Raw genomic sequence first — 23070 nt, forward strand, 5'->3', positions numbered from 1 at the left:
CACCCTCATTTACACTTTAATTACTAGAGTTTCTAAAGGTACCTGCGGGTCTCCCAATTAATATACTAGGTAAATTAAATAAAAGTACTCTTATAAGCCAGCTAATTTAAAATAATGCGAGCTGCATTAGAGCCTTAGGCACTTGATACGACCGCATCCTTTCTTCAGTGCTGCCACGTTCGCGAATAGTATTCAAATGTACCATCCCGTCATTTCGGACTAGAATCCATCCCATCTCTCAAAGGATGGTAACTCCTATTCGATGCGAGATATGTGCTTCGGAGAGTTACCGCCGCCTTGCTTACACATAAGCCTAGGTTTTGCCCTTTACGGTTTTAAAACCTGATCACCACATATTAACACGCAGAAAGGCGGGGTTGTCTAAGCCTGGGTCGGTCCTGGTCAAGAATACAAATTAAGCGCTGTTATTTACTCGATACCTTGTACAGCTCCAGCCTCGAACTCGTCAACAGTTTCACAACTCCTGTCCTAGATATTCGGAGGATCTAGCGCTGTAACGCCGCCGCCTAAAGAGACACGAGATGTTTGAGACACGGCACGCTTACCATACGAGTTAAGACTCGCTGGAAAATTGTGCATTCAACTCATATTGTTTCCTTGTTTCTCCCCCGCCATTCTACTTGAGCTCAGTTAGCATTGCCTTGTCTGCTGTCATAAAGGCTTAAACGAGATAGACTGAAGTATACGTACAAAAGCAACCACTTTAATATTAATTCCGAATTCAATTTTAGGCCTTGTACTCAGGGCCAACAACATGCTGCTGCGGGGTACGACCTCTAGGTGACCGATTTCGGGTGACTTGAACCAACAGCTTTCCCCTCCCGAGGATTGCCGCTCATTACAAAATGGATCATCATGGCTCATCAGAATAGGCTTTGTGCCACAATTTGAGTGGCCAACGTCAACGAGTTGACTCGGATGATGAGCCAAACGGAAACTTTGGTGGTAACACAGCTCTGCTCTTGTTTTACAATGCTATAGCCCAACTGGCATCGTTGGTGTAGGGCACTGTAGGCACGCATATGCGTCAAATGTGCATTCCCGGATCTCGGGCGATTCCGTTGGCAAGCTCCCATCAGATGCAATTCAATCTTTTAAACGTCGCACTAGACTATCACGCAATTAGAATTCGCCGATGTTAGGTCACCAAATTAATACTAGATCTAGTAAGGACGGAGTACGGAGCACTAGTATACGAGTACAATGCTGATTATCGCTCACAGCGTATGTTTGGTAATGCCAATGTCACCTGGCCCTTGATATCCTCCTCCCTTAACTATATATATATATTCCAGCAAGACACTCAGGGACTCCAAGCTTGCAAATACAGATGACGACTCGGTTTATTTCTTTTCTCATTGCAGCAGTATCACATTAATTATCCAACCAAATTTTAATTACCCCATTGCCCCAAAATGTTATCCGGGCCACCCAGCAAGATCGCCGTCGCCCTGTTTTCAGGCTTCCAAGCTCTCGACGTTTTTGGGCCTCTGGACGCACTCAACATTCTCTCATACACCAACCCCTTAGAATTATATTTACTCTCTACGACCTTGGATCCAGTCTCTACCATCCCCATGAAAGGTCCAAGCCCCGGCGCAATTGGACAAAGCCTAGTCCCAACACACACATATCAAGATGCTCCAAAGGATATAGAAGTTCTTCTCGTGCCAGGAGGTCGGGGAACCCGTGACCTTGAGCTCACACAGCCCGTCGTGGATTTCATTGAGGCAACGTTTCCGAGCCTCCGCTTTCTCCTTACTGTCTGTACGGGGAGCGCCCTTGCAGCTCGGGCTGGTGTTCTCGACGGGAAGAATGCCACCTCCAACAAGCTGTCTTTCGAATGGGTATGGCAATGGACAATTTATACCTCTTTGCTAGCGATATAGCTAACAGGCCTTCACTCTCCAGGTCATGACGCAAGGTCATAACGTGAAGTGGGTTCGCCATGCGCGATGGGTACAAGACGGCAACATTTTGACCTCTTCCGGTGTATCAGCTGGTATTGACATGATTTACGCCTTTATTGCTGGTCAGTATGGCGAAGAGGCCGCCTCGAAAGTTGCAACCGTGTCAGAGTATACTAGAAACACCGACTCTACGAATGACCCGTTCGACAAGGCTGCCTAATATAGGTAACCTGAGATACAAAGTGTTATTGTTATATAACATTGTATCCCAATAGACAGTCTATATAATGAGAATTATGACTTGAAAGCAGAACATATAACCACTTGCCCACAAATTCACTCTACAAACAAGCGATCGAGCTAATTTTGCCTATACCGACAGCTCACCGGTTTGTTATTGTCCAGAGTCCTCGCCGACATTCCCAAGCAGCCCGTGTTGCCGCCAGGCGTTTGGAAGCCCAAACCCAGCCAAATCCTCCACGAGCCGTCAATGCTAACCGGACAAGCAATCAAGCCGGCATCCTTGAAGTACAAATTCTTATCTTTACCAACCCTCCACCCCTTCAATTCCCCATACCGGGGAAGAGACTGGCTCCCGGTAAGGAAGCCTACTATGCCCTGCCCTGTTTCCACACATTCAAGTCAGCTACCATCACAACCAACCAATTAAACAGAATAAAACGTACCCATGCCAGAGCGATCGACAAAGACCTTTTGTTTCTCCCCCTCGCAGGAATACAATACCAGCTCCTCGTTTGCAATGTAAAAGGTCGCGTGGCCGCTATCCTCGCCTTTGCAAGTGGCATTCTGCAGAGGAAAGTTTAGATATAAACCGCTCTTAGCTGCACTCATCTGTGCGAAATGTATGGGACTAGCTGAACGAAGTGCCATCACGTCAAAGGTCCTGGGTGCAGTTGATGGGGCTGCAGTAGCAGAAGATAATAGAAGGGAGATGGCGGAGATGATCTGGAACTTCATCGCGACAGAGTAACTTAATGTTTGAAGAATGTAAACCAAATTTTTAGTACTAGAGAAGAGCCGTGAAATTTTCAACGCAATTACCATCTTGGTATCGCTCATATCCAGCACTTTTTATATCCCTCTCCTTACCGCCCTAGAATCTCAGCTTCTCGCCAGGTGAGACATTGGAGCCGCTAACACCAACGTCGTGATACAATGAATGCTAAGCCACCACAATATCGCTTCGGATCCTCTCCCAGAGTGCAACACATAACGATCTAGATGCATCGGCACACCTTGGCAGCGTCCACTAAACAGCTGTCAAGCAGCTAACACGTAACGCTCCCACCGAGAGCTGAACTATATCCAGAGTAACCTCGTATAACGGTCTGCCCTTTCGAACACGAGAATCCTATTCGATCTGCGATGGGTCGTGGCTGCAGCGTGGCTGCATTTTCAACCTACGTGTAATCAGCTGAGAGCACATGCAAATGGTAAAAGAAGCAAGGGAGACGCTCGCTTACTTATTCACGCCAATTCATAATGTTTGCTTAATTTGTATAAGATTGGAGATCACTTGCTTATGCTTCGAAAAAAAAAAAATGATCCTTGAAATCTTTCATAAACTTCCAGCTTGTGTGCTGGATAAACTCAATATGCGTTAAATTGACTCTATATGGTATCTATGCATAATCCAATCCGCTTGCTAATGTGTCCTTGCTAGAATTCCCATCTGCTCTGAATAACGCTGAAAAAAAAAAAGGTGTTCATGAAAAAAAAGTCAATGACTTGGTTTGGTATCATATCATACGTCGTTTGCTGCCACGTCTTCTGCATCTTCTTGCACTTGCTGATCCGACAGCTTAGGATTTCTAAGGGCTAATGCAAAACCAATCATGGGCAGACATATAAACATGCCCGTAATGCAAAGTATCTGCTGAATGCTTTGGTAACTGTGAATGATGGCGCCTCGAATCTCGGTGCCGACTGGGTATTGAGAAACAATTTGAAACGGGTTTTCGTAAATGGCTCGTGCCAGCGTGGCATTAGGTTGAAATGCCAGGCTCGCCTCCAATGTTGGGTATAGAGTTTGTGTCCAGATTGCTCCAGATAAACAGGTGCCGAGCGCGCTTCCGACATTGTAGAAGGAGAGGTAGAGACCTGTCAGGATGGCAACGTGATCTCGAGAGGCGGAGGCCTGGATCGAGGCCTGAGTGGGATAGGCAAACAAGCCACTGGAGAGTCCCAGAAGAATCTGGCCGCCGATAAGTCCACTTCTGGACGCCGTAGTTGCACCTCCGGGGAATTTGATGAGAACGCCCAGAGCAATCATGAACAAGATAGTGCCGAGGACAATGATGTGTTTGAGGCGTCGAAACCTGTAGATGACGAGGCCCACCGCCACGCCGCTGACAACGCCAAAAAAGGAAAAGAAGGATAGGATTCGGGTTGCGCTCTCAATGGGGAAATCGAATGCAACAATAAGAACGGTATAGAGATAGTTGCCCTGCACGTACCAGGCAAAGTTGAGCAAGCTCCGCACGGCTAGAGCCGCCCAGACCCCGCGATCCTTTAACAGGTGGAAGGGGACAAGGGGGTTTCTGGCGCCGTTCTTCTCCCAAAGGACGAAAGCGGGAGCGAAGAAAAGCCCGATGACCAGCGGGATGACGACCTGCGGGTTCCTCCAATGAGATACCGTGCCGCCTGCAATCGTCAGAGGAGTCAGAACAAGACTAAACGCCGTGACGAGAGTAAGCAGGCCGATGGCGTCCACCTGATCAAAGAGCCGAACACTCCATTTGCGAAGGCTGTCGAGACCAGCGTAGGCATCTCCAAACTCGCTCTTCTTCCTGGACTTATTAGGCCCTGTGCGACGGTCGATCGAGTACAGTGTGATTAGGAGGGGAAGTGAGGCGACAGGGTAAATGATGCACCACATGCCGATTCCCCAACGCCACGTGGTTACGCGCAGCACGGCAGACGTAATGCTGCCGCTAATCCATGTGTTGATCACAAAAGGCAGGGCGGGTATGTAGCTGAAGAAGACGCGAGCCCGCATAGACGAGAAGTCGGCAACAAGGATCTCCAGCATCAGGACGATGCAGGTGTAGCCGACCTGGTACGTGAGGGTGCCGGCGCAGAACGCATAGACGGAGTTTGACGTCGACTCGATCAACATGCCGACGACGTAGAACAAGGTGGACGCAGCCACGACTTCGAAGCGTCCAAAGACATCGGCAATCTTGGCTGCTGTTGGCTGGATCGCAACCGCAACAACGCTTCTGAGGAGATTGATGGTGGCCAGGTATGAGTGTAGCGAGAAACTGGATGTTGCATACGGCATGTACGTTGACCGGACCTGGCTCTCGAGGCCGTATGCGTAGCCTATTAAGAAGATGCCCGAGAATATCCAGAATCGCTCCATGTGGGAGAGTTGGGCCGAAATGGCCTCCATGCGAGCAACACCAGCAGCCCGCTGGCTGGATCCTGCCACTGTGGAATCCGCATATTCGTCGTCCGCATAGCTGTGATGATGATTTTGAGTTGAAATTACTGTATAATCATGGACCTCGGTCATGGAGCGCGGCTCCGAGCCGAGCAACGGGGCCTGTTCGCCTGAAGCCGCCATCGCCGAGTTTTTAGCCTCAGTGGCGATGAAAGGGCAAAACTGGCTGGGCAGAAAAGTCCCGAAAAGAAGAACAAAAAATAAGCCAGTGCCTTATTAACACATGCCTTTACCGCATATTGAACAAAAAAACAAAAGGCTGCAACAAAAAAAAATGAAACGGGAGTCGGGGGGAAATTGAACGGGGATGAGGGCTTTATGAGAGAGGCGAGCTTTCGTACGAGCCTTCGGATCAGATAAGATCAGGTCGGGCTGGTGACAGGCAGCCACGGCCCACCAGGGTCCGCCATAGGCGTACAGAGACCCCGTAAGATCCCAGTAATGGCTCATTAATTGCTCCAGCTGTGGCTGGCATGATCATCGTCACATGGCCGGGTTTGGGCGACTAAAATTAGCGGGCTGTGCCAGCAGGATGAGACCAGACGGCAGAGGAGCACGGCTGAGAGAGGAGAGAGGAGAGACAGACAGAGTCATACAGAATGACTAATGCCGTTGGGCTTACTTGAGTTTTACGTCAACCTCCCCTTGACTAAGAGGCTACGAATGTTTGTCTCAACCAAGGGGAGGGACATGGAAAAGGCGAAAGGATAGGAAAAGTGACAGAGAAAGAAATTGTATGCGTACATGTACTTTGGATGGAGTGCAGAGTACAAAGACGGAATAATTGACAAACGGACCAGGGGTGCTGGCACATGTAAATGCACAAGCAGCCTTGTTCCGAATGCTGCATCACCCCAAGACGAAAATATTTTCAGCTTTTGTCACACACATCGATCCAAGCAATGATGGTTTTGTTTTTCATTTAATTTACTTGGTCTTCGATCTCGCACATGATGAAACATCATCCACAGTTATTGATCTACGACCTCCCTATTATCAATCTCCAGGCTGATTGAAAATCACACCACACTGACCATGGGCGCCCCTCCCGCTCGTTCCCCAATTTTACCCGCACTAACCGCGGCGCTATGAAATGGTGATCGGATGGACGAAAAAAAAAGCTGGACAAGTTTGTGAATCCGTAAATCTTCATAGTCAACCCACGTACAGAAAGACTCTTCTCCAAATACGAATAAGAGAATCGGTGATCAATATTTCCTATAGCACTGTGCTCTCATTACTATGTAGAAAATTAAATACGTGTACTTGGAATGATGAGAAAATTACAACTACATGCACTCGAGAAAGAGATTGCGAGCATGTCCACCGTCTTCAGGCTCAATTTCAAGCGGGTCTAGCCTCGGAGGATTAGCTATTTGTGTTCTCAGCACCGCTAAATGCTTGCAGGTAGCATGCTGTGCGAGGCACCTGTGAGACTTGGCTTACTTTGGAACAAAGGTGAAACAGGGCTTGGTGAGCCAATCGAAGCCACAAATGACGGCCTGTAGACATCGGCGCACAGTAAGATGAATCTCGCTGCTGGAAGAAGAGTATCCCGTATCATCATATTCCGGGGTGAATAATTTGCTATTTTATAATTGCACGTCGTAAGTGCTAGCAGATGAGGTCGAAACATCAAGATAGAGCCAGCCTTACTTCCCGAGAATTGGAGGCATCTCCTCTCCCCAGATTGACGGAACGGGGTTCAGTAGGATGCATGTTGCCTGTGCTTGAATGTAACGCTATCTGCAGTTTTGCAACCCTAAAATTCTCCATATTGTATACAGCATTCATACCACAAGGGATCAGTTGATGTGTGACTTTAAAAGAACTGCACGTAAGATTCCAGCTCTAGTGTTGACGATACGCACCACAAGGATGCAGTATTACTTGGCACCCAGCAGACCTGGCCATTTGCGTCAAGCAAAAGCTCCATGATATTTCTGTCACCAATCCAAACAGACACCATTGTCCCAACTCCTGTTTCAAATAATTCTGCTTTCGTATATCTAGGTGGTTTTTCTCACCGCTGTCTGCAACTCTAGGGTACGAAAATACCTGTAGCATGGAGTCATACGGAAACATGTGAGCCCAGTTGGGCAGCGAGTTGGCCGTGCTCCGAGACATTTTCTCCAGCCTAGTGGATGCCCTGCTGAAGATGTGCACCCAATGTCTTGGGCCGGCTATCGTTAAAGAGGTTTGATGTACTATGTGGTCATCATTCTCAGCTGCAGGCGCCTAAATCTGCAATGCAAGGGAGACGCTGAGCAGCACACACACACACAGTGCTACGCTCTTCTTATCATCGATACTTTGTTCCCAACGCTCGAAAGAAAATATCATTAATCACTTAACTAATCCTATACAAACTCATCCAGTAGAGAACATGATACGGAACAAAACGGAAAAGCAGCCGTAGAAATCATTGGCATCTTCCCCAGACTCACAAGACGTGCTAAGGTGAAATGAGTAATTTTCCCGACCCAGATCGCAGCTCCGGGTGCGGCCCCGTCAATTCACGGGTAGCCCATCGGCGACATCGGAACCCCATCTTCCGGCGTAAGACATTCAAATCAGAGGCACCCGCTAAGCATTTGATATCTGCACTAAGAATTGCATCAATTCCAGACGTCAAAGTCTCCTCCCCCACCAAACCGCTGCCTTTTGAAACAAGCACAATGGCGACGGTCGCCAAGGAGCCGGCAGCTGCTGACAAGAAGCAGCGGCCCAATGCGCTGCGATCAATCATTGCTGGCTCAACCGCCGGCGCGATTGAAATCGGTATGTCTTTTGTCGCACGTGCTTCAGATTCAAAGATTTTTTCGAGATGCTAATTTTGAGATATTGCGCAGCCATTACCTATCCCGCCGAATGTGTGTCTGCGCCGCTGCCGTCTTGAACGAAACGGGAGAAAATCCTCGTACATCCCATCACCAGAAAACTGACCAGATATATGTGCAGTCGCAAAGACAAGGTCGCAGCTCAACAGACGGCTAGCAGAGGGCAAGAAGCTGCCATGGCCACCCTTTGGAGCGCAGTGGTATGCGGGATGCACCACGCTCATCATCGGCAACTCTGCCAAGGCGGGAATCCGTACGCAAGAATAACCCAATTGGCGATTTGGATTTACTGATGCAAGGTGCTGACGTGGGTGACAGGATTTGTTGCGTTTGACCAGTTCAAGAGCATGCTCGCCGACGAGAACGGGAAGCTCTCTGGCCCGCGAACTGTCTTGGCCGGCTTCGGTGCCGGAGTCACAGAGTCGCTGCTCGCCGTCACTCCTACCGAGAGTATCAAGACGACTCTGTATGCTCTCTCTTTTTCCTTTTTTTTGTATTATGTGCTGATAGTGGATCTCTTAGCATCGACGACCGCAAATCCGCCAAGCCTCGCATGCGCGGTTTCCTCCATGCCGTCCCCATCATCGCCCGTGAACGTGGTATCCGTGGTTTCTTCCAGGGCTTCGTCCCTACGACAGCTCGACAGGCAGCAAACAGTGCCACCCGCTTCGGTGCCTACAACTTCTTCAAGCAGATCGCCGAGTCATATACTGCGCCAGGAGAGAAGCTGGGCACCGTAGGTACCTTTGCCATGGGTGGTCTTGCAGGTCTAGTGACGGTGTATGTGACTCAGCCGCTTGACACAGTCAAGACACGCATGCAGAGTATCGAGGCGCGGACCCAGTATGGCAACACATTCAGGTGTGCTGCCATGATCTTTAAGCAGGAGGGCATTCTTACGTTTTGGAGCGGAGCGCTTCCCCGGCTGGCCAGATTGGTGCTCAGCGGAGGCATTGTGTTCACCATGTATGAGAAGAGTATGGATCTGATGAACAAGCTGGACCCCGAGATGAAGTACATCTAAGAGAGGCAGGGAACCAAAAAAAAAAAAAAAAAAGGAAGAGGAAGCAGTCTGGTCTGGCGTTTAGGATTTAGATGGGGATTATACAGCCTTCGTATTGATACAGCGACTAGTTGTACAAGTGTATATACATAGTATACAGTGATGATTGCAAAAGATTCTTGGTTTGATATCTCTTTTTGCCCTTGCCATGTCCATTATTGTTCCATGAAATGCATTTTTTTCTCTCCTCGTCTCTCCTTTTGAGATGCCCTTTTAAATTGATGTTGATATCGATATCGTGTCGCCGTTTTGTTCATTACTTCATTGCAGTCTAATCATTCCCGACAATCTCTTGCCCAATCTCTCCAACCAGGTTCTCTTCGGCGCCTCCTCAATCTCCCTAACCAAGTCTTCGAAATATGTCGGCTGGCTCTTTGGTTCCAGCATAGGACCTTTAAGCTTATACTGCATAGCCCACCTCGTTAGCGAAATTTGCCCGTTTCGCCCCTCACGCAAAGGGAAAAAAAAAAAAGGATCGGCTGCACACCCTATCTCTAAACTTGTTCTGCACCAGGAATTGCAGCGCTCGCGCCTTTAGCAGCTCCTCGGGCTCGATGGACGGCTTGTAGTTCTTGAAGCGCTCGTCAACAACCTTGGCGAGGACATCCTGGAACTGGTAATCGGGTCGGAGGTCCTGCTTGGGCCATTTGGCGAAGACGTCGGAGTAGATGCGGCGCTGTTTGTTTTTTTTTGTCAGTCAGGCATGAGCTGGATGGTCGATGTGGGAGTTGAGGGGATTCTACTTACTGCTAGTGATCGCGACATTGTGCAAAACTATCGGAATCTGCGATGCGCGTGCTTGCGCAATGCAATGCCGCAACTTTGGAACTTTGAATCAATATGCACCGAGATATTGGATTTCTGGATTGGAGCAAAGTTTCCGCCGAACAGTGCTAATCTCACAGTGCATCTCGTTTGACACACTGAGAGTCCGAGTATTCAGGTACACAGTACATGCTGCAACTACTTTGATAGTGCAGGATCCAACGTCCCAGTTACCTGCATCTATGTATTGAGTACCCGCAGAGCTAAAAGGCCGCCATAGAAATGCAAAACACATCAATGGATGGATCATTGACAGCGCCTTGAAAGCTTCTGCTGCCTGAGGCCCAGCCAAATAGCGCTAAATAAGCCCCCCCAATCCCGGCAAAAGTGCCCCAAAGGGACCCAAAGGGACCCTGGATTGTTCCAGATGGTGCTTGACTTGGCGCCCAGAAACAAGAAGAGTACGAGTACGACTACTGGCTAGTACCTAAAATTGCGCGGGCGGCCGGCAGGGTTCGCAAGTACTTTGCGTGCATCAGCAGGTTGCCTCCAGCGCCTCCCTCGCATTGGTCATCAGTGGCCGCATCATCTGGCCTGGCCTGCCCGTTCTGTTTTCGTAATTCCATTCAATCTCAATCCATCCATTTCCCCATCATTCTCACCAAATTCCTCCACGTCGGATTGATTGCGCTTCTTTCTTCTTCTTCTTTTTTCGTTTCGTTTACCCTCGTCGCCCTCACCCTTGTCCCGACTTTTATCCCATCTTCTCCTTTGTCGCCTCTTCCTCCCCTTTGCCGTCGCCGCTCTCCGATTCGTGCTCCTTTTCCCACGGGCGCTCGTGACCGATTACGACATCACCAACTACCATTTCCCCCAAACACCTCACAATTCACGGCGCTGCGCGATTTGACGGAACACTGCTGCAGCCATGTCTGGGCGTTACGAGAGGGTATGTGGACATTTGACGCATATTTTTCTTGATTGCATTCTTGGGGCGATTATCGGGAGGTTACTTTGTCGACGCTGAGGCTGACGATTTGATTGTTAATTTGCAGGTAAATGCCCACGATGAAGACGAGGAGCACGATGTTCCCCAGCGACGAGTCCAGATCCCCAACTCGCCACCTCCGTCCTTTCATTCCCGCGCCTCTTCGCCAAATAATCGAAATGGCCGGGTCAACAACGACCTCGCCGATGCGTTCGACGACGACGACGCCAGCGACGACGAAGCCGACGACAGACAGAGACTAGTTCGCCAGAACTCAACGCCGACCATCCGATCAACCAGCGACTCTTCACGATTCTCTGCGCCGGCGGCGTCAGCTTCCATCCCAGCGACGGCAGATACGACTTCGTCCAGCTCACGACCACGAGTGATGGGAGGTGGAAATGCTTCGGATGGCGTGTTTGCCAACATGTCCGCCCGACCAGAGCGGACAGACGCCAATGCAGAGAAGGAGGAGCAGCCACCTGTTTGTCTACCTTGCTGAGCCCCCCGAATCTGAAACGACTTTCTAGAATTTATGCTAATTATGGTGACATTTACAGACCTATGAACAAGCTGCCGCAGATGCCGCCCCTCCCTACTGGGAAACCACGATTCTTGCGCCTGGCTACGGTGGTGCAGACGAAGTCTACGTCGACGGCATGCCCGTCGGCTCGGTGTTTTCGTTTATTTGGAACGGCATGATTTCGACTTCATTCCAGCTCGTCGGCTTCCTGCTCACCTACCTCCTTCACTCCACTCATGCTGCCAAAAACGGATCCCGAGCTGGCCTTGGCATTACCCTTATCCAGTACGGCTTCTACATGCGAGGGTCGCCTGATGACCCGCCTAAGATGACAGGCCCGGACGGATATGCCGCGCCGCAAGATCCAAACTCCCATGACTTTAATGCTGATGACGTGCGTGATGGTCCCAGCTCCGGCATCTCGGGCAATGACTGGATGGCATATATCTTGATGGTTGTTGGCTGGTTCATGCTTATCAGGAGCGTGGCCGAGTTCATGAAGGCGCGGCGACACGAACAACTCGTCCTGCAGAGCCCTGATCGCGGACTCAACGTCCCGATCATTGCAGAAGGCGAGAGCTCGGAGCACGTGGTATAGAGCTGTTGGTTCATGCATTTCTAGATCTGGGTCCTTTTCGTCATGGCCATCCCTTAAATCGTTTTGCCCAATTTATACGGCAGACTGGGAGTGTGTGAGCAATTAATGCCACACTAGGAGGCACTTTTCTTTTCCTGTCCTTCTTCTTCTGTTTTCTTGTGTCTGTTTGTGGGATGGATTCCGGCGTTATTGGACAGCTGCATTATTAGTTCCCCAGGCATAACGCGTAGCACGCTTCTCTTATGTACAATGTATAGGATAATGGGCCATTTACCTACAACTGATTTCTGTTCACATTGGTCTCTTGTTGAGGCAATCCGGTGATGTGTCTATGCACGTATTTATATATCAGACGGATCGACCTGTTCGTGGCTTGCGTAGTCTTACGGCCACTCCATATCCGGCCAGCTCTTGTCGTGAGATTTATCTACGCAGATCGATCCCGTTGCAGATCCAGGGCATTGATCAAACGCAGCTCATTAAAGGACATCCATGATCCATGCCATCGATTCATCCACTAACGCTTACAGGCCATTCACAGGTGCAGCCGCCACTAACAGGCACTAGCATCTGCCCCGCGCGTGCGGGGTGATAGCGCTCCAGGGCTGTTTGGGCCCCCGCTACTGGGCCTGAGCTCAGCATCGGCAGCTCTGGACCTGGTGACTTACAAAGCTCGTCAGCATGGAGCTGATAAGACGTGGATTTGACGTCTTTCATACATCATGGCGGCTGTGATAACTCTGAGATTTCACCAGATTATCCTCACTTATGCTTTTGGAATACTCACTCGGGCCGTATAACCGCTGACAATTGCGAGATTTCCCGAGTCGTAAGCGCGCCGATAACCACATCATCTTCTCTCCTTTCACAGCTTTCTCTTGATCTTATCATTGGAGCTCCGTCACCTTTGTGTCGTTGCTCTCCTCGGCAGGACCGCGGTTGAAAGCTGGCGCCTCAAACTCTCACGCGAGCTCTAACAAGGCTGTCCAATCCGTCCTTGCTTCTCAAGTCTGCCGGCATCTGCTTCCTCGTTGCAGGAGGACTCCAAGCGCGCAGCGGCATCAACATGGCGTGGCGGTGCTCAGGGAGCTCGAATGCCGGGCTCGTGGCAAACATGTGGACGCACGGCCTCATCACCGAGCCTCTGGTCAAGGAGGCATTTCTAAAGGCAAGGCCCTCTTTTTGAGCTGGTGCCGGACAAGAGGGAGTGGAAAATGAAGGGGACACCTCATCTAACACACAGCAGGTTGACCGGCGGAACTACGCCCCTGCCATGCCGTACCAAGACTCTCCTCAGCCCATCGGCTACGATGCCACCATTTCTGCTCCGCACATGCATGCCTCTGCTATTGAGCATGTGCTGTCTCGTCTCCTCCCATCAGAGGCGTCGCCGGCACCACGGGTTCTTGATGTTGGCTCCGGGTCTGGCTATCTTACCCACATCTTTGCAGAGCTCGTTGGAGAGCGCGGGTTGGTGGTAGGGCTGGAGCATATCAAGGAGTTACGAGACCTAGGGGACGCCAACATGAAAAAGAGCCCAGAGGGGAAGAGGCTGTTGGACGCGGGAATCGCAAAGTTTGTCGTTGGCGACGGGAGACTGGGTTGGGTTGAGGAGGCGAGACCAGGCGAAGAGGAGTTTGGGGCAGGATGGGATGTGATTCATGTTGGCGCCGCAGCCAAAGAGGTGCACGCTCCTCTGTTGGAGCAGCTCAAAGCCCCAGGATGGTAAGTTTTTGCGCATGGCATCTACCAAACGCTTGTCAACGAGAGTTACTGACACTTTGGCTGTCAAAAGCATGTTTATTCCTGTGGATGATGACTCCACCGGGTGGGAACAGAGCGTGTGGCGCATCGAAAAGGACGAAGAGGGAAAGGTGACGAGGAAGAAGCTATTTGGGGTGCGATATGTTCCGTTAACGGACGCCCCAAAGAGGTAATCGGCTTTGCTTCATTCTTCTTTTGCTTATTTAGGTGATTTACTTCTGAAAGCTTACCACCAGATGAGTATGTATTTGCGCCATCCTCGAATGGTATCTCGAGAACTGGAGAGATTGGGCTTGGAAGGATTCTGTATTCTTCGAGCATCGTTTATTTGAGATGAAACTAAGTATCTAGCCATTCAACGAGTGTATTATAACTGGCACAAGCAATGAAAGTACACCACAACGCCATTAAACGCCTCAAAAAGTAATCTATCCGTTTATTCTGTTTTTTATTCGTGTTTTTAGCGTTATTTCAGCCTCTTGATACACCCAACGAGGAATACCTTGTCATCAAGTCGTCACACCACACACTCCTTCTTTACAGCCAACTTACAGCCACGACCATCGCGGCAACAGCTGCCATTAGCACCCCAGACTGGTATCTGGTGCCCTCGCTAATGGTCACCGGTACTTTGGTAGGAGCCGGATCAGGCGTAGGATGAGGACGGGGCGGGATAGGATCCGTGACAAGCTTAACGCATCCTCCTGGCGGACATGTTGGCGATGCCGGAACGGTTGTCTTGCAGTGTTCACCATCGCACTCTGGACGGGGAAAGGGGGCTTTGGGCTCGGATGACGGGGCAGAATGATGCTTCCATGTCGTGATGGGAGACGGAGGATCAACATGGCAGCCTCCAGGTGGGCAGGAGAGCGGACAGTTGGTGACTTCAGGAGGACAAGACGTAATGGTCTTGATGGTGGTGGAGGTTCTCACGGGGATGCTCTTGGTGTGAAATCCGTTATCAATATCTTTGTCCTTGTCATCGTCGCAGTGGTCCTCGTCCATTTTGTACAACGAATATCGCTTCTTCCCCGTCACCGGACACTGAGGGCCTCCGCACCATCCCGCAGTTTGGTTGCCGCCGATGCACGGCTGCACACAGACGGAATCCTCAAGCACCTTGTACTGCGGCTCTCCCTTGGACGCAGGATCCTCGCAGTGACACGAGCCGTCGATGGCGGCGTATTTGCCCTTTGCGTGGCAGGCTTCCTGGCACTGCTGGGCGCTGAACGGAGCAGGGAGATCGACGTTGAAGGAGAAGACTGGGGGCTCGGCCTCGACGCAGCCGATGTATTTGAAGCCGTGGGATGCGTATTCCGCTTGGGCTGCTACGGTGGCAGCCATGAGGCTGACGAGGAGGGCGAGTCGAGACATGTTGGTTCTGTATAACTGGCAGTCAAACTTTACAGAGTTGCTCTCCTCTGGTAGGTCGATGATGCCAAGAAGATGGGAGACTGGCCATGAACAACAGCCGGCAAGTTATATACTCGTCGAAGCTACCCGCGATTTGTTATGAATACTGCAATCCAACCTCATTTTGGGATGCGTAGCCAGACTTGGGCATGGAATCGACGCACCGCACGCTCCAACGGCTGGTTCGCGACACCATGCGCATAGATAGGGAATGGGGAAAGTCAGTCGCGGAACTTCGCCTCCTTTACGGAGCATCGCCGAATAACATGTTGCTACTATTCCTAAACATACGCATGTTCTCAAGTCAGATGCTCTGTATGCGTGGATCGGCGCGTTCATGGTATGCGATGCTAACATGCCTCCCCAAGGTATGAGTTCGAACCAGGGGGAACGAGAGGTTGGCTCGCTCTCGTTTCAGCTACCTTTACTTGCTGGAGAGAGGCTAAGCTGAGACCCTTTCCTTCAGATGCATTGTGTTTGGGAAAAAAGGGAGGCTGGCGCCGTTACGTTTTGTCCCAGCGGAGCGACCATCTAGGTCTTAGGAATGTAGTCGTACGACTTTGCCCGTTCTTTAGCGCATACTCGTGAGCGCGACTTGCGCGTCACCAAGTTTTGGGCTGAATTGCATTCCTGAACCTATACTGGTGATGTCAATCCAAAGCTTACTTTTGTTTGAGTGATCCCATCACTTATGCCGGGAGGGCGGCGTGTCTGATCTGATCGTAGCTTCGCGATCAAGATGAAATAGTTGGAAAGAACTCTTCTCCATACCTTTAATACGATATTTCAGCTGCTCTTACAAACGTACTTTACGGGGACAGTGCATAGAAGCCAATGGATGCTGCTGGGTACAGTAGGTATTACCTTGAAGGCCATGTGTTATTCCAATACACACCCCAAAATCTCATGCGATGCGACTATTGCAGCGTAAGTTTTCATACATGGCCAGACTTCAATCTATTTAATTTACGTTACATCATGGTTCTGGCATAATGTTCGAGCGTACAAGGTGATCCCTTGACCGTACCCATGCCGCATACACGTACTATCACGAGGAATGCCAGTCTCCACCAAGGGCGTAGAATCGACGCCAAAAGTTAATCACGACTTACCACTGAGAGCCGTCTATAGTAAAATGCTGCACTTGTAAATACAACATTACAGGATAGTTCTATGAGCCTTTGCTGAGTTGCATTTGGCATCTCCAGAGTATATATAATCCAAGGTAGTCGTGGGCTTTCTCGTATACGGCGTTACGACGGCTTTTTCTAGTATCACCTCCAAGCCATTATCCGTATTCGCGCGATTCTTAGCCATTTACAGACCACCGTGTATAACTGTTGACCAATAAGCCATACCTTTTTCTCGTGGTCATGAAAGCCTCCACGATTGGCAGAAAGGTACCGCTTCATCTAGCCGAGTTACCACGCTCATTAAGGAGAGGCGCTCTGCCCCGAGAGTGTAGATCCCTACTGTGATATGTATCGGCTCTCCAAATGCTCACGCAGATGTACAAGAAGGGTCTGTTCATACGATAAAGAGGCTTGATTTAGTTCAGGAGAGCTATACGGTTATAGAACAACTTAATAAACTTAATTCCATTTTGCCCGGGTGTTCCTGGAATTCTGCACATGTCAAGTTTAGGTCAAGTCTTGATGTCTCCTCACGGAGTCGAAAGTCTAAATGAATAATGTGTGTAGAGAACCAACTAACAACAGCCTGCTCATTAAGTGTTGCCATTATTATTTAACTAGACGACCATCCTTAGTTGAATGTGATGATGTTACAACCTTCTTCAGTCGTTCGCTCGTTTTTCGCATTCTCTCACTCGCTCATATACGCATTCGCTTAGTTATTCATTCCCCTACTCAACCATTCACTCGCTGATTCACTCGATTACGCACTCGCTCACTCACGCATTTATATACATACACACACATGTACACATATGAACATTTTTTTCAATCCAATGTTGCAGGAAGAATTATCGGGACCTGAGGGCCCCACGACATTGCCCTGGATCAAATACCCCATTCTCGTCAGGGATCGCTACCGTAACTTTAGACGCTGGCTCCGAAAAGACAAGACCATCGTGGCCTGCGTCGAAGACCTCGAGGAGCCACCGCCTGCTTATCAAGCTGTACGAAGAGAGCCTCCGGCCGACGGCGAGCTGTATAACTTGCAATACGAACTCTCTTACTATCACAGCCAGGTATTCGTCGAGGAAGGGTTAGAGAGACAACTACTCTACGCCGACATTGAGTATCTGCACCGGTGGATCCAACAGCTGGAATATCTCACCTATTGGAAGTTGGCTACAACAATTCCCGCAAGGTACCGGCATGAACCTATCAAAGACCGTATAATAAAAGGAATCAGGAGGCTTCGCGCAGAACTTTTATCATCATCATCATCATCATCATCATCTGATGATGATGATGAATTTCTTGAAGATGAAATAATATCATTAGAAACAAGAAGGATTGAAACGATATTGATAGAGAGAAGATTATAAAGCAAGTCTTTCTTCTCTTAATAGATTCATTTGCTAAGCTTTTTAAAAATTGCTAAACACATACATATACATGCATATATAAACGGCTGTACATTTTATGACAACTTTTACCACTCCTGAGTGCCATCTTTGCTCAAAACCTTGCCCGCATCAGCATCTCGCTCTCCCTCAGTCACTTTCCTAATAAACTCTCCTCCAATCGCCGGATCACCCGCACCCAACGACTTGAGAACCTCAGGAACGCCTCCCAGGTTAGTAGCCAAGAAACCCGGGCTAATAGCAAAAGTCTTGACGCCATCGTTGATCAACAGCCAGTGCCAGTTGAGCATCACCATGTTGAGCGCAGTCTTGCTGCTCTTGTAGCCCAGGTTGGCGATGACGCCTGGCTTGGGCCATCCGGCTTCCGGCTTGGGGGCCCAGGGAGGGTAGAAGCTCCTAGAGTGTGCGATAAGGGTAGACAGGCCGGATGTGATGAAGATGAGGCGGGGGGAAGATGACTTGATGAGGAGCGGGACAAAGGTAGCGGTTACGATGTGAGTTCCGGTGACGTTGACGTCGTACGCCTTGTTGAAGATTTCGCGGCTGTTTGAAATGTCGTTTGCGAAGTTCTGGGTGTCAAAAGCGGCACCTGTTTGATGTGCAAAAAGGCAAATGTCAGTCTATTCATTCGACTGATATAATCTATTTTTAAGAGAAACGTAACGAACCTGCATTGTTGACGAGTGTGTCGATTCTGTCCACCTTGGCATTGATAGTCTCAAAAGCCTGAGCAATGGACTCATCGCTCGCCAGCTCAATAGCGACGGGCTCAAGAACACTGCTCGATCCAGGAATCTCTTGGGTAGCGGTATCAATTGCCTTTTGGCCCTTTTCTACAGTACGAGCGCCGACAAAGATGTGATATGGCGTGGAGGAGCGCAAGAATGCTTTGACGGCCTCGTACCCAATACCGGTATTGGCACCGGTGATGAAGACGATGTGCTTGTCGTTAGCCATTGTTTATGATGAAGTGTGAAATGTGATGGAGACAGTTATTGTGATGTTAGCTGGTTATTTGTCTTGTTGAATTGAGTTGATACACCATTGTAAACTAGAAGTTCCATAGCTGGTATATATACACATCTATACCATTGCCAGTGGCTTTCTTCTATGAAAACTCCTTGATAGCTCTTCAATGAACATGTAACCAACGACAGCCGAGCTCTCTTTCTGATTCGCTGTCGAATACGCTGTATTGCTAGACCCGAGCCGAACGGCGAGTTGCACAAGAAATCGGAGTTAAACAATCTCCTAGGTACGATCACAGCCTTATTTCCATCTCGGATGCCCGAGAGAGTCCGCGTTTCGAATAAAATGTGGGGGAACAAGGCCGAGCCGGGGGGTCGTTGAAGGCGTATGGACGCCGGAATTGCTGGGCTGTTCGGAGCCTGAAGGCCAAACTCCAGGGAAATCACATGGAAGTCGTTTAGCAGGCGTAGATGATTGAGCTTGTGTAAGTCTTTGATTGGTATGACAAAGATCATGCCATGCTGTTTGCTGCTGCCTCTTCCTTTCGCTGCCTTCAAGACGCCAACCAACACTATCCTCACTTTGCTTTAGCCTCAAGCTCTCTTCGTCCTCTTTATTCTCCCGACTCCGTTTCCAAGTCCCCATTCAGCAAGACTCCAGTCTAATTGCGAATCACCCTCTAGTCAGTCATGATATTGTATTACGGTATTGCTCTATGGCGTAAGATCGTTTGCCCCACCAAACCTCCACGTTTCTTCAAGGGTCGGGGCTTTCCGTCCTAAACAACACATTGCCCAATCCGGTCAGCCGTTCGAGCTGCCCACCTGAATCTGGCCAGCCATTCGAGTTGCTCGCCTCAATCTGATAACTCAAGCTGTATTACTCAACCACTCATTGCCTGCCTAATTATTAATATATCATGACGCAAACTCCCCTCAAAAAGGTCTGCCTCATAGGCGCAAATGGCACTCTGGGCTCCGTCATTCTCCAGGCGCTCGTCGACGCAAACTGCTTCGACGTGTCCGTCCTTCAGCGCTCAAACTCGTCTTCTTCCACCACCTTCGGGCCCTCAGTCACCCGCTTAGTCGCCGGCCCTGATCTCGCCGTCGAAGAGCTCACAGAAGCTCTCAAAGGCCAGGATGCCGTCATCGCCGCGTTCCCACTAGGCCAGGGCGACCAGCATCTCCGACTCGTAGAAGCTGCATTCAACGCCGGTGTCAAGCGCTTCATCCCAGCCGACTTTGGGAGCTGCGACGCCAGCGACGCAGAGCCGCAAAAGTACCTGCCGCTGTATCGCAAGAAGACGGCGGTGCGCGAAAAGTGCGAGGCTCTGGCCGCCCAGGACGGCACGGCCTTTTCATGGACGACTCTTGTGTGTGGACACTTCTTCGATCATGGGCTGCGCGACGGGCTGCTGCACTTCAACTTTGATACCCGCACGGCTCAGATCCTAGACGGAGGCGCCATCAGGGCTTCGACCTCGACGCTGCGCCGCATCGCAGAGGCAACTGTCCGCATCCTCCAGAGGCCTGTCGAGACTCGCAATCGCGCGCTCTATGTCCAGAGCTTCAATCCGACGCAGCTTGAGATTGTGGCTGCTCTGGAGAAGGCCATGGGCGAGAAGTGGCACGTTCAACATGTCGATTCAAAGCCGTACTTGGCAGATGCTCAGAAAAGGCTGGGTAGCGATGATGAAAAGGCTGTTTTGATCGCCATAGAAGACATTGTTTTTGTGCTGGGAGCTCTGGACGCCGATTGGACAAAGAGGGATGGGTTTGCGATGGAGTTGCTTGGTTTGAAGGATGAGAATCTGGAAGATGTTGTGAACGAGGTGGTTGCCGCGTATAGAGCCGAGACTTCATCGGCATGAAGCGGTTAAGAGCTCAACATCTTGGTTGCGTATAGATATACACACTTTAGTCTTACGAGAGTCTACGTGTAATTACTGCTGACGGTAATGTCTATTCAGGTCTTAGGGTAGCATTCTCATGATTGCCACGAACGCTTACAATAGTACACACACGATCTTCGCAGTACTGACTTCCTTGCGAATAGCCACATACTCATGCCTCGATTCCCTGCCTACATAACTTCTTAGCATGCAGGGAGCACAGAAGTGAGCACCATCAGCTTCAGCCGCAATATATGATATACACAAGTGTCGGTTCGGAAGCGTTTGTAATTGGCTAGCAAACTCTCGCCTGGGCAAGGAATACGAGCTCGAGCTTCATATCGAATCATCGACGTTTCGGCTGATTTCTGTAAACGGATATGAGTGGCACCAGTCAAACGCAATGCTGGCAGATGATCATCCATGTAGCTTGTAACTTGTAAACAATCACCCTTCAAGCTTAAAACTCTGGCCCAATCAACGACGCTCTCCGTTCGGAAGCGGCAACATCGACGTTGTACCCCTCAATGTCTTGCATCTCGCCAAGGAACTGATCTCTTTGTCAACGTCTTCAACCGGCCTATCAGAGCAATTCGTACCACAGCTGTAGGACGCCACACGAGACCTTCGTCTGCAATGCGGCATCAATACTCGGACTGTCGCTAGTGACGATAGGACACCATCACGCCACTTAACGGAGACAAACTGACGTCAAACTCGAGTATTTAGAGCAGGCTATAACGCCCGCGAAGAAAGAGACTGGCGTTGGAGACCTCAGATCTCTTTCAAGTACAATCTTCTCTGTGCACCTATTAATAGGTTTTCCCCGGACATCTGTTTCATTCTAAACAAGTAGTTAGCTGCCAATACACACTTGTCAGAATGCACTTCGCTTCGATCAGCACCGTCTTCACGCTCGCAATGTATGGCACTTCAAGCCAAAGCGTTAATGCCCGATCAACTCACGGTACCCTGCTGACTTTGAACTCTTGAAATAAGTTTCATTTCCGCTGTTCATCCTCTGGCTGTCGCTACCCAAGAGAAGCCCTGCCCCACAGTCACTTCGACAACGACACACTGCAGCACTTGTCTGAGGGCTTTGTGCCTGATTGAGTCGACGATAACGCCGCAAGCGAGATGCGCAGCAGCAGTTCCAACGGTATACACTGGCTACCCATGTTGCGGTCCATGTCCTGGAGGATGCGGAACCATATACATCACGCAGAGCAAAGAGCCAACTGCACCGGCCCCTGCATCGCCAACTAGCTGCGTCCCTACCGTCACGGTAACGACGCATCCTGGCATCAGCGAAGGCTGTAAATTTGACTGCTCCAGCGAGTTTTGCATAGCCGATAGTGAGTGACCCAAAATAGCACGCGCGAGTGAAGCCTCCGTCTCATGATTCGTCGCCACAGACTTCGTGACCCTGCCTTGTGGTTGTTCACAAGCCGCAGGCGTCGTCACCCAGACGGTCACCGCTTGTGCAGCATCGAGTCCATGTTGGAATTGCCATACCGGGTTTCCATTTACAACCACGGTCACCGATTGTCCAGCGTCGACGAGCAAGAATTAGATAAGAGGCTGTGCTGCCAAGGTTTGATGCCGTAACGACGTCTGCCGTGTGCAGGACAGCGGCTCGGCAGACAGCTAGGATAGGGCCCTGTTGATGAAGAATACTTCAATGTAACATGAAGTTATTTTTGTAGAAGCCGAATGCTGCACACCTGCAGATGATAAGAAATGGGCACTGCATAACGGCTGCAATATCACCTCAACTGCGCGGTGATAGGCGAATCAAAGGCGGGGGAGGAAGGACCAGGACCAGGACCAGGCCTGACGGGATATTTTAGGAAAATGAATCATGACGACGTTGAAATTTGCGATTTGACGAGTATCCAAAAGAGGGTATTAGTCGAGTCGAGTGTAGATGCTTGGACCATGAAGCATCCATCAATGTTATAATTGGAACAGGCGAGGCAAAGACGGGAAGACGGGAAGATGATGGAAGACTCCCGTCAAGACTCGGCTCCGACTCGGGCATCAAACCAGCCCGGGTCCACGACAGCTAGGTTGTCCAGGTTGCTAAATACAGTAACAGTTTAGTCAAATCTACTGTGGGTTGACGTGCCGCTCTCCTGCAGCTTGCTAGTGCTATCAGCACTGTATTTGATCGCCCAACTGCACCCCCAGCACGCGACCTCTATCCACCATTGGATCTATCCACAGCGCTCAGCTGGCTGCTAACAATGGATCGCCACAGGCAACGCACGCAGCTGCACAAGGAAACGACATGAATTGCCATCAC

The 23070-nt window shown here is 50.0% G+C and overlaps 10 protein-coding genes across 10 annotated transcripts; 5 read left to right on the top strand and 5 right to left on the bottom strand.

Annotated features, from left to right (window-relative positions):
• Positions 1–1436: 1436 nt before the first annotated feature.
• Positions 1437–2151, top strand: T069G_03543 (DJ-1/PfpI family domain-containing protein; the record flags this gene model as incomplete). Its single annotated transcript, XM_056170753.1, has 3 exons — positions 1437–1605; positions 1660–1868; positions 1933–2151. The coding sequence occupies 3 exons, from the start codon at positions 1437–1439 to the stop codon at positions 2149–2151; spliced, it is 597 nt and encodes a 198-aa protein (XP_056031645.1).
• A 140-nt stretch (positions 2152–2291) lies between these two features.
• T069G_03544 (uncharacterized protein) lies at positions 2292–2909 on the bottom strand (the record flags this gene model as incomplete). The annotated part of the gene is made up of 2 exons (XM_056170754.1): positions 2292–2554; positions 2618–2909. 2 exons carry the CDS (start codon positions 2907–2909, stop codon positions 2292–2294), a joined length of 555 nt encoding a protein of 184 aa, XP_056031646.1.
• A 787-nt stretch (positions 2910–3696) lies between these two features.
• On the bottom strand, positions 3697–5520 carry T069G_03545 (major facilitator superfamily domain-containing protein; the record flags this gene model as incomplete). Its single annotated transcript, XM_056170755.1, has 1 exon — positions 3697–5520. One exon carries the CDS (start codon positions 5518–5520, stop codon positions 3697–3699), a length of 1824 nt encoding a protein of 607 aa, XP_056031647.1.
• Positions 5521–8075: 2555 nt separating this feature from the next.
• T069G_03546 (mitochondrial carrier protein domain-containing protein) lies at positions 8076–9261 on the top strand (the record flags this gene model as incomplete). Its single annotated transcript, XM_056170756.1, has 6 exons — positions 8076–8178; positions 8250–8270; positions 8359–8490; positions 8556–8703; positions 8760–9017; positions 9099–9261. 6 exons carry the CDS (start codon positions 8076–8078, stop codon positions 9259–9261), a joined length of 825 nt encoding a protein of 274 aa, XP_056031648.1.
• A 300-nt stretch (positions 9262–9561) lies between these two features.
• Positions 9562–10065, bottom strand: T069G_03547 (uncharacterized protein; the record flags this gene model as incomplete). Its single annotated transcript, XM_056170757.1, has 3 exons — positions 9562–9705; positions 9788–9976; positions 10048–10065. 3 exons carry the CDS (start codon positions 10063–10065, stop codon positions 9562–9564), a joined length of 351 nt encoding a protein of 116 aa, XP_056031649.1.
• Positions 10066–10993: 928 nt separating this feature from the next.
• Positions 10994–12174, top strand: T069G_03548 (uncharacterized protein; the record flags this gene model as incomplete). Its single annotated transcript, XM_056170758.1, has 4 exons — positions 10994–11014; positions 11121–11383; positions 11426–11537; positions 11614–12174. The coding sequence occupies 4 exons, from the start codon at positions 10994–10996 to the stop codon at positions 12172–12174; spliced, it is 957 nt and encodes a 318-aa protein (XP_056031650.1).
• Positions 12175–13288: 1114 nt separating this feature from the next.
• On the top strand, positions 13289–14111 carry T069G_03549 (protein-L-isoaspartate(D-aspartate) o-methyltransferase (PCMT) domain-containing protein; the record flags this gene model as incomplete). The annotated part of the gene is made up of 3 exons (XM_056170759.1): positions 13289–13342; positions 13421–13899; positions 13970–14111. 3 exons carry the CDS (start codon positions 13289–13291, stop codon positions 14109–14111), a joined length of 675 nt encoding a protein of 224 aa, XP_056031651.1.
• A 364-nt stretch (positions 14112–14475) lies between these two features.
• On the bottom strand, positions 14476–15312 carry T069G_03550 (uncharacterized protein; the record flags this gene model as incomplete). The annotated part of the gene is made up of 1 exon (XM_056170760.1): positions 14476–15312. One exon carries the CDS (start codon positions 15310–15312, stop codon positions 14476–14478), a length of 837 nt encoding a protein of 278 aa, XP_056031652.1.
• A 2661-nt stretch (positions 15313–17973) lies between these two features.
• Positions 17974–18862, bottom strand: T069G_03551 (short chain dehydrogenase domain-containing protein; the record flags this gene model as incomplete). The annotated part of the gene is made up of 2 exons (XM_056170761.1): positions 17974–18494; positions 18574–18862. 2 exons carry the CDS (start codon positions 18860–18862, stop codon positions 17974–17976), a joined length of 810 nt encoding a protein of 269 aa, XP_056031653.1.
• Positions 18863–19793: 931 nt separating this feature from the next.
• Positions 19794–20744, top strand: T069G_03552 (nmrA-like family domain-containing protein; the record flags this gene model as incomplete). Its single annotated transcript, XM_056170762.1, has 1 exon — positions 19794–20744. One exon carries the CDS (start codon positions 19794–19796, stop codon positions 20742–20744), a length of 951 nt encoding a protein of 316 aa, XP_056031654.1.
• Between the last annotated feature and the right edge of the window lie 2326 nt (positions 20745–23070).

The sequence above is a fragment of the Trichoderma breve genome, chromosome 2, assembly GCF_028502605.1.
Source record: "Trichoderma breve strain T069 chromosome 2, whole genome shotgun sequence".
Classification (NCBI taxonomy): Eukaryota; Fungi; Ascomycota; class Sordariomycetes; order Hypocreales; family Hypocreaceae; genus Trichoderma; species Trichoderma breve.